Source organism: Quercus suber, unplaced genomic scaffold (assembly GCF_002906115.3).
Source record: "Quercus suber isolate HL8 unplaced genomic scaffold, Cork oak 2.0 scaffold_36, whole genome shotgun sequence".
Lineage (NCBI taxonomy): Eukaryota > Viridiplantae > Streptophyta > Magnoliopsida > Fagales > Fagaceae > Quercus > Quercus suber.
Genome location: NW_027069501.1, coordinates 601,811 through 618,377, shown reverse-complemented (window position 1 = coordinate 618,377; position 16,567 = coordinate 601,811). Strand labels below are relative to the sequence as shown.

The following is a 16,567-nucleotide window of genomic DNA, read 5'->3' as shown; positions in this document are numbered from 1 at the left end:
TTATCCCTAATTAGAAGGTTTTACATGATAGATAGATCAACTAACATCTCTTGATTTTTTCAATAAAGATGTTTAGAGTTCAAATTTCCTAATCCCAACTATTGAATTAGAAAAAAGATATAAACATATACCATCTGTCAGCACAAATTGATACTCGTCACTTGTTCACGTGGTGATCGATATAAAATTACAATTCAACACAAGTCACACAACAACATTCCAATCTAATTTAATCACTCCGGTTGAGCCAATATCCGAGAATACACAATTCATGATGGACAATTCTTGTCATACATATATACCTATATTTCTTTGAACTTGTACTCAAAATTGACACTAGAAAACTAATTCAAACGAGCATTAATGCCCTTAATTTTTTCAACCACAAAAAGGTGAAAGAGCAATAAAAATGGACGCTAAAACAGCATACTCTAGTGCCTTAATTACTTAGTTGGCCTTCCTGCAATTTTTCCTTATTTGGCCGCTTGTGCCTGTGAGTGGACTCAGTCTTCCCATCTTCACCATTGCATTGGCAAAGTCTGTTATGAGGTTTCCCACATTGTTGCTATAAGTGGTAACTATGGAATCAGTGGAACCTCCGCTAAAGAGTTGCTGATCCGAGTGTAAGAGACCCTTTTTGTTTATCAAATTCGTGTAGTAAGCATTGTCAAAGGTTGTTGGAGTAGTTACATCTAGAGGGGCAAGATTGTTGTCACCGCCAGTGCTTGGACAAACTGATTTCAATGAAGTTGCATATGAGGAATCTATGTTGGTTTCATTGTAAATCCTGGTTCGGAAGTTTCTGCAACTTGCTTGGCCGACAGAGTGAATTCCTAGACAAAGTATAAGAATAATGTGGGTGTCATTTCATATGAGGCATTTTTTGTAAGGTATCATATAATTTGAAATAGCATCTACTATACAAAAATTACTGTTTACCATCAATTTCAGACATTACTTGGTTTTTTTTTTTTTTTTTTTTTTTTTAGGGAACATGGCGTAGTTTTGGTTGTGTAGATAGGGTAGTGGGACGTTTTATAGAACATGGAGTAGTTTTATAGACATTGGTAGAATTTTTGTTATTAATTTTTGTCAATTTATAGTTTTAACCTCATTTTTGTTTTTAAAAATAAGGATAAGTTAATTAAATTAGGGGTATTTTTGGAAGTTAAAAAGACAATAACCAACTTTCTGAATCCTCTTAATATATAGAGGTGAAATTTTTCTTAAAAATACATTTATAATGAATGGGACTATTTAAGCTGCATTAAAAACAATATTAGATTTGGGTCACTTCCCCTAACAAAAAGAGGGGGAGAGAGATTTTCCAGACTTTGGAACTGGATGATAGAAATTTTCGGCTCAAACATGTTAAGCAGAGACTAGAATCTAGAATACACAAAGCTAGGAAAATGTTATTTGATTATATAATCTACAGAAGGAACCTTTAGATGTTATCAATCTAATCACCATCAAATGAACCGTATTTATACCCATAACCAACAAATAGAGGGACACATTTATTATGGAAATCTAAATTCGAATACCGGTTGATTGCATTTCCACATTAATTTCTTGCACCAGAGAAATAGAGCCGGCTCTGGCATTGCAAGTCCACAATCTTCAATCTGGTGATAAAATTTCCGCAATTTATTGGAATGTGACCTTTGAAGAAAAGAGATGACTACCAAATGTGCCTCACATAATTGTGTGCCCTTAACAACTTCTACCGCATTCGTGATTGTCTTTTTATTTTTTTATAATCATAGTGATACAATCTAAACATGTGCACTTTTTAAATTCCGGCTTGTTGTATTGGGATAACCCTCCTAAAGGCGAGTCACATTACTTTTAACCATATATTAGAAAAAATAATGTTAAAAGTATACCATTTCATCCCATCTACATTTCTCCATAAAAATGAATCTTACATCAGTATCCATACAGCTCTTTGAAAAAAAAAAAAAACAAATACAGTATCCATAAAAATGAATCTTACAGCAGTACACATACAGCTCTTTAAAAAATATTTAAAAAAAAGAAAAAAGAAAAAAAAGAATCTTACAACAGTATCCATAGATTCCATACAACTCTCTAAAATATAATTTTACAATGACCACAAAATTTCCAAAGCTGGACTTTTAAAAAGTCCACTTTAGAATCTCCCCCAATTCCTAATTAAAAGCAATTGGGCTTTACATACATACCACTCCTCTTCTCTCTCTCAATTTTCCGCCAAACTTTCCCAAAGATCCATCCCCCAACCATTTATTATCAACACCAAATGTCTGAAAAAGCAGCCCACAGCTGATTCAAATAAAAATAATAATCAATAATAAATCTGAAATATAATGGACTCCGATCCAATCACTTAGACTAACAGAAGGCATGTTGCAGCTGTGTCTTCCATCTTTGATATAGCTAAATGGTCCAAATATTCGACAATGTTTAGAATTTTCAAATTTCTTGTAAACTGACTACTTTGAAATCTCATCCCAAAAACAAAACAAACAAAAAAACCATGGTTTTAAATACAAGAATGGTCAAAGAACCTGAAAAGGGATCGGTTCCTGGTTTTTACCAGACCGGTTTAGGGCCTAGTTGCCAGTTGAACCATCCGGTCTGGTTTAATCCTGAAGTAATTTTGTACTAAAAAGTCCACCTCTGAACACCATCCAAACAAGAATCAAGGCTGGTTTTTTCTAACATGCAACCCAACCCAATGATCCCATTGGGTGGGTGCTTTCACCATACCCGTCGGTCAGTAGCGGGTCAATATGTGACCAACCTGAACTGACCCATGAACTCCTATTCAAGTCTATCAATTCAGTGTATATTCATGTATGTGTGCGTGCACACGTGTGTCTAGGAGAGAGAGAGAGCAGCTTACTATTGTTTTAAATGAACTTAAACTGTTCAACCATTTATTCAATTTGAAAGCCTTCATTCCCTGCAAATCCAATATACAGTGTCCCTGTGAATCATTTGAAATTTAACATATTCAAACATCCGTGCTATTTTATGCAGGATGAGGCTAAAAAAAAAAAAACCAGAAATGCATACACAAGTAATGCCCAAATGGGATATTTATCAATGGGATCATCATGTAATCAAGGTGACATGAGCAGGGAATACTTAGATTTGAAGCTTATATCAGGTATCATCTTTTATAGAAAAGGAAACCATACCACTATGATAAAATTCTTCCAAATAAGATCCCACTGAAAATAATAGCACCAAACCACTTGTTGGAAACAAATCTGAAAACAAGCAAGACAATTCAATAAAAAAGATGACCTGGTAGTGGTCAAAGATCAACAAAGAAGAAAGAGAACTTCTTAAAACAAACTAAATTGAGACTCATTATTAATTATTTTTATAAGTAAACTGTCTTAAAATAAAATTACGCACTTTCTATTGCAATCAGCACGTGATGATAGGTCAACTGTCCATATCTGCCAAGCTAATTGTCCAGATGCAGCTGTCAGAAATGCATAATATGGCCACCCTGCTCCACAATTTTTTCCCCAAAATAAAAAAGACTATAAGCCAAGTACTTTTAAGAGGAAATTGCAAATACAGAAAAATAGAAATACCAATCCCAAAATTAAATCCATTATAAGCCCAATTGTAAACACAGAGTTGCAGGTACAATATATAGAGCACATACCAATCCCAGCATTATATCCACAGAGGGCAAGACTACTGATGGATGCTATTCCAAACCCAGTAATCCACTCCTTAGTCGAATCCCCCAGTCTCAAAGCTGTAGATTTAACACCCACTTTCAAATCATCTTCTTTATCCTGAATGCATGTTAACAGCATTATTTATTAGATAGTAAGGAGAAGTGCTATTACTCAACCCAGCAGAGCTTGGAAACCACAAACCCTTAAATTATAATTATTTCTGATCAAGAAAGCCACAACAGATTAAGTTTCTTCTTTCCAATAAATTACACCATAAGATAAAAAACAATGAATAAAAAATTTAGATTTAATAATTAATTAGGTCCTCCAACTATTGGGTAAAGAGAAATTTGGTCCCTCAACTATTAATTCTTTCAATTTAGTCCCTCAACTTTCAAAATCATGTCAATTTCATCCTTGGATCTCCCATCTGTTTAAATTTTAATGAAATAATAGTTGAAATTGATTGGAGTTCAAAATTTTTACACTTTCTATAATAACCTTTAACTTGTGCTCCATTTTTCACATTAATTATATTCATTAAAATTTTAAAGGATAGTAAAATCAAGGATGAAATTGACTTAGTTTTGAAAGTTTGAGGATTAAATTGGCACAATTAATAGCTGAGAGACTAATTTGAAACAATCAATGGTTGAGGGATCAAATTGAACCTTACCCTATAGTTGGGAGGACCAAATTCGTTATTTAACCAAAAATTTAAAATTCAAACAAGTTTTTTCAAAACTAAAAAAAAGAATCCAGTTTTTCAATGCCTTTCTCTTTTTAATGTTTAAAGGTTATATAACTAAAAGTATTATTAGCTGAGGATGTATAGTAGATACAACCAGAGCAACAAAAAAGGTGCATATGCATTAACCAAAAACTAAGAATGGAACCCCCTTAAAACAATACATAAAAACTGTCTACTTCATAATAATAAAAAATATGGTAGTGCTGAATGCTAGATGAAATCAAAATAATAATGGCTCTTATTCAAATATGCAAACTAAAATAGTCCACTTTCTTCAGCCTAGATGAGATTAAGGGAACACCAAGATACCAATTTATCTGTCAAAGAAAAGAGCAAAAAATAAAGTAATATAAAATACAACTGACAAAAACCATGAGAAAAGACTTTGTCCTAAGAAATCTTGTTCTAAATGGCTCCTACAAGTCAATACAGTTACATGGAGCAATTGGAGAGAATGAGGCAAAAGGAAATGAGATTACAACCTCGAAAAGATATATAATAGTACCTGATGTGCATATATTGTATCATACACAAGAGTCCAAAATACTCCAGAAATGTACAATGGGAGCACTATAGCTGGATCCAGACTTCCTTTAACCGCAGCCCAGCCTAACAGAGCACCCCAGTTAAAGGTCACACCTAGATAGGCTTGAGGCTGCAGTGACAAAGTTGTACTTAATCAGAATATTAGTTAAACTTCATGAAATTGATCATCAAATGAAAGAAAGAAACAAAGTTATACTTGCATATGTTAGCAGAAACAGACATGTAAACATCATTACCCAAAATGTAAACCTCTTCATAAGAGGATAGGTGAAGACTAGCAACAAGGATGAAGCCCCCAAAATGCGGCTGGTAGAAATAGATGAGCCACATTAATTTTATTAGATTTACAAAGAAAATTTGCAAAAGAAAAATGAGAACAAGAAGAAAATTCACAAATTACACAACAAAACTGTTGTCCCTTTGCAGCATTGTTTAACTAGGTTTCACAAAGAGAGTAAAAATGTAGAATTAAGACCTTGAAAACAAACTTGAAATCATTCAGTTTGGAAAGCTGTTAAACTCATTGCTTGCTTCCACCCAGATCAATGGTCAGAGTAAATTATCATTGCAATGATTTTGATTTATTTCACAAAGTGCTTAAGCTTTAAAATTGCATCAATGCTCTCTTCCTTCACAAAACGCAACGAGAACACCCTTTTCTGGAATTTAATAGTTCACCCTTGAACACACTGTGGAGTGTGCATTCAACTATGTTCTGTTTTAGAATTCTTAGATTTATTGAATCTGAGATTGTAAATTTTTGGGAGTGGTTTGGTACACACAATATATTTGAACAATCTCCTCTTTTGAATAAATTTATAACCTACCAAAACAAAGTATAATTCTAGTAGTGCAAACCTAACTACCATATGGTGCTGAACACTAATGGCTCACATGGTCAGAAAACTACATTAGATTGTTGAAATAGAAATTTAATGTCGTAGATCAAATTGTATTTACGAGTATTATCAAAACAAAAAAGAAAGTATTTACATGCAAGCAAGCTAAAAGTTTGCATGGCGGGTTATACATGCTTAGTAAACCAAGTTGAATCTTGTTCTAACTTTTGAATTTGACTTGCCTAACCATGCTATCAATTGTCGCTCTACAGAAATAAGTCTAAAAGGTAAAAATATAAATTCATTTTTAGGAAAATTTGTTGAAATGAAGCAAACAAATCCGACTGATTGTTTTTGTGGGATCCTACTCAAATGATGACTTGATAGTTCTCAATTCAGAAAACAAAATAGTCACAAATGTTGCAAAAGTTGGTGATTCATCAGAGTAACTCAAGTAAGGCAGATTAAAACAACACTAACCTATAATCATTCAATTGAAGGAGAAACCCATGACCCAAAAGCAACTGAAACCCAAGGAAACAAAGCCCTTGAAATGGTGACAAAAGACCACTTGCAACTGGTCGCAACTTTGTACGTTCCACCTGCATTACAGAGAGTTCTTTTATAACAATGCTATAGTTCTTGATTTATCAAAATATCCTTAGGTTTCATTTTGTTATCAATCATATAAAGACAAAGAACAGTTGTACGGATGGGAGTGTCTGATGCTGCAATTTTAACTTTAAAACTAAATGAAATTAACAAGGATTATAGAACTATAAAATAAAGGGAAAAATTTAACAGATGCTCTAGGTGCGTTGATTTAGGAACCACCCATCACAAACATAAAATGAAAAAATAGCATCGTATGATACTACCTTTATATCAATGTCGCGATCGATGAGGTCATTTACGGTACATCCAGCACCCCTGAGAATCAAAGATACACAACCAAACAGCAACATCATCTTAAAATCAGGCAAATGTCCCGGAATTGCCGCCAAGCCAATCGACCTGAACCGAACCAATTACACGTGAAATGAATTGCATATTTATCCAATTCATTGAATTGAAAGCAATCAAGCTTTTTTTTTTTTTTTTTTTTTTTTGTTACTTACCACATACAAGGCCAAGCAAGGAGCCAAGTCCCAATGGGCTTATCGAGGCGAGCGAGACGAGCATAAGGTTGAACATGTTTCGGCAAATACAAGTCAACCCAAGAAGAAGAAGAAGAAGAAGAAGACACCGCGACCTCTGCCGCCGCTGCCCTGGGTCGATCACCATCATCATCATTGTTCTTTTCCTCGACGCTGCTTGTTGAAATGTGGGCAAAGGATCGAAAATCCCGACCGAATTTGAAAATTTCAGAGGTGGGAGTGAAGGCGTTGGAATAATTAGTAGGAGGAGAAGATAAGGGATTGAAGATGGAGCGAGCGAGATAGAAGGAAGAAGAAGAAAGAGAGGATTTCTGAAGCCTGCGCATACGCAATGCTCCGCCCGCCAAATACCGCGCCATTTTTGTTCCTCTGCATCACTCCCAGACTGATATCAGTGGATTTCAACAGGTGAAGCTTGTTTAGCAAATATAGAGGTAAGCTATTGTAAACGCTTGTAACGTTAATTATTCAGGAACACTATCGGAACTCAGTAAAAAACACAAGTCTCTGAGCATGCACGTACTCATGCATGTAATTAGAGGCGCTACATTTTTAATTTAAAAAAAAAAAAGAAAAAAAAGAAAAAGAAAAAAAAAAACATTAAGGGTGTGATGAAATTTCTTTGTTACAACAATTTCTTATATAACAACTACTTCATGTGAGGTTTGAATTATACAGTAATTTTTGTAAAGTTTTAAACTTGAACTTATCTAATATTTTATTCCAACATGCCTAATTATGCATACATCAACTTGAGAGAGAGATGAGTAATAGTTAAATATAAGGTTATTATTACTTTGAATAAACCAAATATTTTAATTTTTTTTTTTAAGAGAGCAAACTTTATAAATGTAAACATGTTGGTGCAAAGTGTATGTTTCCAATTCATTCTCTAACTCATATATAAATAAATGAATGAGGACTTTTTTTTATAGAGAAAAGATAGAATATATTGAATCTCAAACAAAGAAAAATGTATAGAAAGTATGACCCCTGGCATAGCAAACACCTAGCCTGAGAGAAATAGAAAAAGAAATAACTTCTAAAATACAATCAAAAGAACTAATAACCAGAAAACTACATCCCGGAAGTAGGAGCTTATGAATGTTTTTGGGAAGCAGCAGCCAAAGAATAACTTTTTTTTATAATTTGATTATATAAAAAAATGCAAAGCAAAAACACAAAGCAAATATGAAATATCCCAAAATCAATTGAAACTTATAAAAAAAAAAAAAAAATTGAAACTATGAATTGAAACTTAAAACCAATAATAATCAAACAAATATGAAAATTGAAAGTTATAACCAATAATAATCAAACCTGAACTAAAAGAGAATTCTCTAGGAATAAGTCTTTACCTATTCGTGTGGCTTTTTCTCTGCTTTATAGGTTTTGGTTTTTTCGTGTGGCTTGAATTCTCCAAAGCCCAAGTAAAAGCATAGAGTACACCCAAAATTTATGTGAAAACTTCACACCTTTAAGTGCCCCATTGATGGTGCACTCCAAATATCAATCACACTTGACTTGTCTATCCTAGTCCTACACGGATATCAAAGTCTAGTCCACCAAATTCTAAACTACCTTCAATCTATTACACTTACATAAAAATCAGAAAACCCACCAGCCATCATTAACTGTTTCCACACAAAAATTCCTAAAAATTGAGACTGGGAAAAAGGAAAAACAAAACAGCATTGAGACATAGTCCATACGCATTGATCATCAATACCCAAAACATTTTCCCACATTTACTAAAACAAATTCACAAAAAAGATGTCTACCCATTTCACATTGCACCATTCCTAATCAAATTTGATTTATTTTCACAAATTCTCTTTGTTTCTCTAATTTCCTCATATCCAATTTCATAATCTCTTCTCTCTTACATGAACAAAACACATAAAAATAAAAACAACCCAAAAAAGATAAGGATAAAAATAACAAAGAAACCAGGAAGAAGATTTTGGTACATGAAAATTGCAAGTTTTTAAAGCGAATACTGTTAGATGATTACCTAGGAATGGGAGGAGAAGAAGAGGAACAACATTGGAGGAGTAGTGGTGATGACTGAAGAAGAACTTGTACCATTTCTTTTTTTGTTTTTCTTTTTTAAAGCTTCAGAGAACAATTACAAGCTCACTTTCTTCTCAGTTTCTCTGATTCTGTTATCAGTTTAAAATCCAACTTATAGTGAAGGAGGGAAAAAAAATGAGATCTTGCAAAAAGATTTTTTTAAAATAAAGAAAAGAAGAAGATAGTTGATTACTGTATTTTAATACAAGTGATTGTAGCAAAATTGAATTTTAGTAGTGGTTTAGTGGATGTGAAGTTATTCTGTAGTAGGTTATTTAAAAGTTAGAAATGTAATTTTACTAGATTGTCCTCTAATTTTGTCTATATATAGGGGTATTTTGGAACAAAAAAAAAAATCCTGTCCAAATAAGAGAAGCCTCCTTAAATAGTAGTATAGAAAATGAGTAACTGTAATTAGTTATAAATAGGAATGGGAATTCAATCAAAATCAAAAGGAGTAACGGTAATTAGATAGTAATAGGAATAGGAATAGGTATTACAAGGAATATAAGATGCTGTAATGTAATTATCTATACTAACTTAAGGAAATACTACTATTTAAGGAGTTTTTTTTGTTTGGGATCCTCATTTTTTTTAGGTTAAAAAAATGGCCCTATAGCCCTATATTTAAGTATAGATAAAATTAAAGGATAATCCAATAAAAATACAATTTTAACTCCCACTAAAACATTGCCTAAAAATATATGACCATTCTTTAGTTGATTTTCAAATTGATTTATCCATTTATAAATTTTAAATGTGTAATATTAATGAGCAAATGTGTAAATCTTAAATTGGAATGAAAAAAATTTTTTTTTTTTTTTTTACTTCGCCAACCTACTGTAAAACGACCATTTAGAACAATCGTCTGGTGCGCCGGCCAGCACCCTAATCCTTTCCACAGACGGCGCCAATTGTAGGGACTCAGTTTGGATTTGACCCTGAGTATGAATGGGTTTTCAGCCCAACAAGCCCAAACAATAAATTTATAGAGAGTGGATTAAAGGTTTAGGCACTGGCCGTCGTTCATCAAGCATGAACTCTTTTTTATAACAGAAAATACTTTGAGTTTCTTTACAACTGGGGGGATGCTCCTCGGCCCATGGCCGAGGAGCCCCTTTTCTTCCCCTTCTTTTTTTCCCCCCCTCTTTTACTTTACTTGCTTTTCTTATATAGTATTCATCTTCCTATCTCCTTATTCCATATGTTGATCATCCATTTGCCTCTCTTCTGGCCGTCCGTCTCATCAGAGGTCTTATCAGTACTCAAGTGGTTCACTCTGATCAACGTTGCCCTGCTAAGGGGTTATATCCTCATTAATGCGGCCAGAGGGGTTAGGTGAATGCATTAAATGCGAGGGTGACAGCTTACTTTGGGCCTAGTCTTTCCCAAAAATCATCATTGTCAGGCCAAGGACGAGGAGGTCCTCGGCGTGGATCCGGAAAAGAGGCTTTCCCAAATTTAGCCTTGAATGGTCAGTATTCCTCGGTGTGGGCCTTGGGCTTACTACACGATGGGCCGAGGCTATCAGGCCCACGGGCCCCACAATAATATTTTTAAAATTTGAAAAAGATATTAGTTGTTTTTTATGAGTTTTTATTTTCATAATTGTTATGTGTACATGAAAAGTTTGTTTGTTTTGAAATATATTAACTTTATAAATTAATACACTTACTAAAAAATAACTATTACAACCCTTTTAGAGATGAATAATTATTCATTATTTTAAAAAATAGTTATTCACAAGGAATGACTATTCTTTGTAACAAAAACATAACCAAACTACTGAATAGCTAAACTATTGGAATAACTATTACATTATAGTGCTTATTACAGTCTACCAAATATACCCATAAACATTGACAGATTAACCAAATGGAGGGTTTAATTTTAATTTGTGACTTTTGTTGTGACAGATGTGTGATGAGTTAGGCCGTAAACAAGCCAAGCTTTGTTAAGTAATAAATGTTCAAGCTCAGGTCGACAACAAAGATAGAATGCTTAGGCATGGCTTGAGCTTGAATCAAGCTTACAAATAATGTTCAAGTTTGAGCTCGTTATCTATACTACTATTTAAGGGGCTGCACCTGTTTGGACTAGATTTTCTTTTTGTTCCAAAATACCCCTACAACCTACTATACTACTATTTAAGGGGCTGCACCTGTTTGGATTGGATTTTCTTTTTGTTCCAAAATACCCCTACAGCCTATGTTTAAGTAGGGGCAAAACTTGGTAAAAATACTTCTTTAACTTCCACGTAAAACACTATCTACAAAGTAGGAACACACTCCCAGTACACTCACGTTGGTTTTCAAACTCAAATTGCTTCTTCTTCAAGTTCTCCAATTCTCTTAATTCTATCTTTTCAAACTCCTTTCACCCTTCCTTTGCTTCAAATTTCACTACAAACAACACTTCTTTGCTTCAAATTTCATTACAAACAACAACAACAATAGATAGATTTGAGGTAACCTTTTTCTTAAATCAAATTTCAATCCTCACTCTCCCTCTGATCTCTATTTGGCCATGTTTTGCTTATTGTTATTTCGAAACTTTCTAGATATTTTCTAATCTATTTTCTAATCTATTGTGTAGGTAGAGGAGATCAACATGAGAAGTAGAGAGAGTAAACTGATTTTGGGTGCAAAGTATTTTCTCAAAAGACATGTTCCAGGTTAGTTTTTGACTCTAAAGCTAGCGTTTATCACCTTGGCTTAAATTGTTATGGTTTGGAAGTCTGATTTTTAACACATAATTTGATATTTGCATCAATGTTGTTTCTTCTTTTTTTTTTTCTTTTTTTTTTTTTTTTTTTTTAGAGTTGTGAGTCTTTTTTAATTGTTTTAAGTATTTTATTCCTAAAATTTTGCCTATTATTTAGATTAACACATATCTGATATTTGCATCAAAGTTTTTTTTTTTTTTTTTTATTTTAGGTGGCAGTCTTTAACGTTGGTTCCTTTTTTTTGCAACTTAAGCAAAAAAAAAAAAAAAAAAAAAAAAAAATCCATCAACGTTGGTTTCCTACTTTTTTGTAACTTCAAGCAAAAAAAAAAAAAATCCCTATGTTTTAGGTATTTTAATAATATGCCAATTTTACGTTTAATTTTTTTTTAAAAATTGTTTTAAGTATTTTTATTCCTAAATTTTGCCTATTATTTAGATTAACACATAATCTGATATTTGCATCAACGTTTTTGTTTTGTTTTTTTTTTTTTTGAGGGTGTCAGTCCTTTAATGTTGGTTTCCTTTTTCTTTTTTTTTTTTTTTTTTTTTTTTTTTGCAACTTCAAGCAAAAAAAAAAAAAAAAAACCTATGTTTTAGGTATTTTAATAATATGCCAATTTTACGTTTAATTTTTTTTAATTGTTTAGTATCTTTATTCCTAAAATTTTGCCTATTATTTAGATTAACACATAATCTAATATTTGCATCAACGTTTTTTTTTTTGTTTTTTTGGAGGGTGGTGAGTCCTTTAACGTTGGTTTCCAATTTTTTTGCAACTTCAAGCAAAAAAAAGAAAACACCCATCAATGTTGGTTTCCTATTTTTTTGCAACTTCAACAAAAAAAATTCCATCAACGTTGGTTTCCTTTTTTTTTGCAACTTCAACCAAAAAAAAAAAAAAAAAAATCCCTATGTTTAGGTATTTTAATAATATGCCATTTTTACGTTTAATTTTAAAAAAAAAAATTTAAGTATTTTTATTCCTAAATTTTTCCTATTACTTAGATTATCAAATTATGTGTTAATTTTCTTCTCCATGTGTTGTTTTATCTCCAACAAAAACTTTTTATTTTATCATGAATTAGATTGTAAAAGGACTACACTTTGTTGTCATTATCCTTTCCATATCATTATCTTATCTTATCTTCTTTTTTTTTTTCTTTTTTTTTTTATTTGGTCAGTTTGATGGGTGTTTAAGTATTTTTCTCTAATTAATGACTATTTTTTTTAATAGGAATGATATATATTGATTTGTCCATTTTTTTTCTTTTTGTGGTTATCGTGTTTGACTCATTATTTTAGTGTATGTGTTGTAAGTGGTGCCCTCTCTTCCTCTTATTATTTTTGTTTGTTGTTTTTCTTACATTTAAGCCTTACTCTCTATTTTTTTTTTTTTTTTATTTTTTTAGGGTGACATATCAACAATTTGGTTAGATTGCATAGCAGACACATTGGATGAATTCGGATGAGCGAAGTGGTAGTCAATTAATCTATCAAGCAGTTGTTAAAAACATTTTTTGTAATATGAATATTGTACCTTATGAAATTTAATATTGTCCTTTTTGTGCCTTCCATTGCACATTTGATGACTTTGTAAGCAATTGTCATGTACGCAAATTTGCCAAACCAAGAATGATACCGGAGAACTTATCTTTAAAGATAAAATTTTGAAATTGTGGTGAAAATTTCTTCTAAATAATAGAGTGACTGTTAGATATAAAAACCTACACCTTTAAATATATCTTATATTTGATAGTTTAAAATGTTACTTCATTTTAAATTTTAAAATTTTGAAAATAGGTAAAATTTAATCTGATCCAAAATAACTTATTAAAAGACAAAAAGACTCCAAACAAACCATGTCTTTTGAATTTGCATCAAGTGTTACGTGTACTCAATTAAGATATTTGCATCAACGTTATATTTTATTTATTTATTTTTTTTGGGGTGGTGAGTCCTTTAACATTGGTTTCCTATTTTTTTTGCAACTTTAAGCAAAAAAAAAAAATCCATCAACATTGGTTTCCTTTTTTTTTTGCAACTTCAAGCAAAGAAAAAACACCATCAACGTTGGTTTCCTACTTTTTTGCAACTTCAAGCAAAAAAAAAAAAAAACTCTATGTTTTTAGTATTTTAATAATATGCCAGTTTTACGTTTGAATGTTAAAAAAAAAAAAATTGTTTTAAGTATTTTTATTCCTAAAATTTTGCCTATTATTTAGATACTAAAGCAAGAATGATACGAGATCTATCTTTAAAGATAAAATTTTAATATTGTGCTAAAAATTGCTTCTAAATAAATTATAGACTAACTTTTAGGGGTAAAAACTTACACCCTTAAATATATCTTATATTTGATAGTTTAAAATGTTACTTCATTTTAAATTTTAAATTTTTAAAAATTGGTAAATTTAATGTGATCCAAAATAACTTACCCAAAAGACAAAAAGACTCCAAACAAACCGTGCCTTTTGAATTTGCATCAACTGTTACGTGTTCTCATTGAATAAATTTGCATCAATGGTTTTTTTTTTTTTTTTTTTTTGAGGGTGGTAAGTCCTTCAACGTTGGTTTCCTTTTTTTTTTTTTTTTTTTTTACAGCTTAAAGAAAATAAATAACTAAATAAATAAAATTCACGATGTTTTAGGTATTTTAATAATATGCCAGCACTGTTTTACATTTATTTATTTTTTTTAATTGTTTTAAGTATTTTTATTCCTAAAATTTTGCCTATTATTTAGATATACTTAGAAGTAATTTTTTCCATGATTTTATACTTATATATTTAAGGAGAAGAGGAAAAAATAAAAACCACATTTTATAGATTTTCAACCAATTAATAACATGAAGCCTTTTCTATACAAAAAATTAAAAATTAATTATCCTTCAATAGTTGGGGAGGGAAATTTCAACCAATTCGGCTATTATTTAAAAAAAAAAAACATTATATTATGGCTAACATATTGTGTTTACATATTTTTAGTGTCGGACCATTGCAACTCAAAAATAAGGGTGCAATATTGTCTTGCAAAACTTTTATATAACAAATTTGGCTACAAAATTTTAACATAGCACATGCTTCAACTAAATATTGCGCTAAATAATTATTGCTAAATATGTATATATGTGCAACTAACACATTAGTTTTTTGTCTATTTTAATGCGGAAATGAGTTCAGAAAATACACCTATGACTTATACAATGACATAGAACGTCGTCAAAACTACGGAGATATTATGATCGACGTAGTAGACAAATAGAAGACAAATTCAATTGGCATGACGTCGTGCCAATTATGCAAGACAAAGACAACAAACTTTGGGTGGTGATATTACTTCAGTGGGAAGTCCAGCAAATTTAAATGAAGACGTTGTGCATTCTAATTCAACATCATCATGTGTATCACTAATACCACCTAATCGCGAGGTTGCACCAAGTTGTCGTCTTACGCATATCCGTAACTTGGCGCGAATATGCCAGTTGAGCGAAATGCTATGCAAGAAACTAATGGTGAGATCATAATTTTGTGCCTTTTAAAAAATATTCATTGGTTGAACTATGATTATTTTGGGGAAAAAAAATAAATTAAGGCATGTTCGTTTTATGTCAATATCAAGAACAATGCTAACTTAATGTTTATAATAACTTTAGGTTTACCTCCAATATATCCAACTATAATGCAATGATTTTGAAGCTGGACCAAGTCATATAAATTTTGACGTTAATGATGGTAAGTTTTATGTCAAATATTTATAAACTTTGCACCATTATATTTTTTTAAAAAAAATTTAGCGTTTCTATAATTACATTGCAGGTGTAGAAAGAACTGAAGAAGTTGAAAATATAAATAATCAAAATCACGAGGATGGCTACAAAGAACAAGGTTTGTTACTCAATGTCACCATTTTAATTTCAATACATGTTTATCATTATCAATTTTATTATTTGTTAACAAGTTGCATATTCGAAACATTATTAATATTTTGCTTATTTCACAACATAATATTTGATACAATTTTAATATTTTCTTTCACAACTATCATTACACTTTTTATCACTAATTTTTCCTCAAAATAAAAATTAGGTGTTGACAACACATTTGATGGTACTGCACATATAATAAATTGTATGCGAGGCAGATACAATGTGCAAAGGATTTTAAAGAAGGTATAGAGACCATTAGGTACCAACTACCACAACCAAAGACATGTTGCTTTTGTAATGCCCATTTGTTCCATCGAGAGACATCCTCGATGTGTTGCAAGGATGGAAAAATATCCTTACCCAACATACCAATTTGTTTTGAATTTAGGGAGCTCATTTGTGAGCAAACACCATGGGGCAGACATTTCAAGCAATATATACGGTTTTACAATAACATGTTTGCATTTACCTTAATGGGTGTGCACGTGGATGAAAGCATGGCCTTGAATAGTTGAGGAATATATACATTTCGTGCCCAAGGTGCCATCTATCATAGAATTGGTAGTCTTTTACCACATACACCTCTAAGTGTGCGACATCTACAATAGTATATCTACAACACCAATCTTGAAATATAACGCAAAATGTCCAAATCTAGAAGCTCATGAAGATATTGTGCGACTTATTCAAAGGATCTTGGACATTTATAACCCATTTGTGAAAATTTCGTAACTATCTCGAAGTAATTATATCAATGTAAACTCTTCATTAAAGATCTAAACCTCAATATGCCTTCCCAGTGCTTCCAGTGGCTTCCTAGTTTGTAAGTGGTATTTAAGCTTATTGATTTGAAGAAGCTG

General features: G+C 31.6%; 2 protein-coding genes across 2 annotated transcripts; both read right to left on the bottom strand.

Moving 5' to 3' along the window:
* Positions 1-447: 447 nt before the first annotated feature.
* Positions 448-955, bottom strand: LOC136066468 (cationic peroxidase 1-like). The gene is made up of 2 exons (XM_065770828.1): positions 940-955; positions 448-833 (listed from the first exon to the last, which is right to left on the bottom strand). Exons 1-2 carry the CDS (start codon positions 953-955, stop codon positions 448-450), a joined length of 402 nt encoding a protein of 133 aa, XP_065626900.1.
* Positions 956-1,877: 922 nt separating this feature from the next.
* Positions 1,878-7,551, bottom strand: LOC111996295 (4-hydroxybenzoate polyprenyltransferase, mitochondrial). Its single transcript, XM_024028255.2, has 10 exons — positions 6,944-7,551; positions 6,704-6,839; positions 6,306-6,427; positions 5,223-5,292; positions 4,946-5,095; positions 3,671-3,806; positions 3,412-3,508; positions 3,189-3,260; positions 2,891-2,974; positions 1,878-2,307 (listed from the first exon to the last, which is right to left on the bottom strand). Exons 1-8 carry the CDS (start codon positions 7,339-7,341, stop codon positions 3,191-3,193), a joined length of 1,179 nt encoding a protein of 392 aa, XP_023884023.1. The 5' UTR covers positions 7,342-7,551; the 3' UTR covers positions 1,878-2,307; positions 2,891-2,974; positions 3,189-3,190.
* Positions 7,552-16,567: the final 9,016 nt, after the last annotated feature.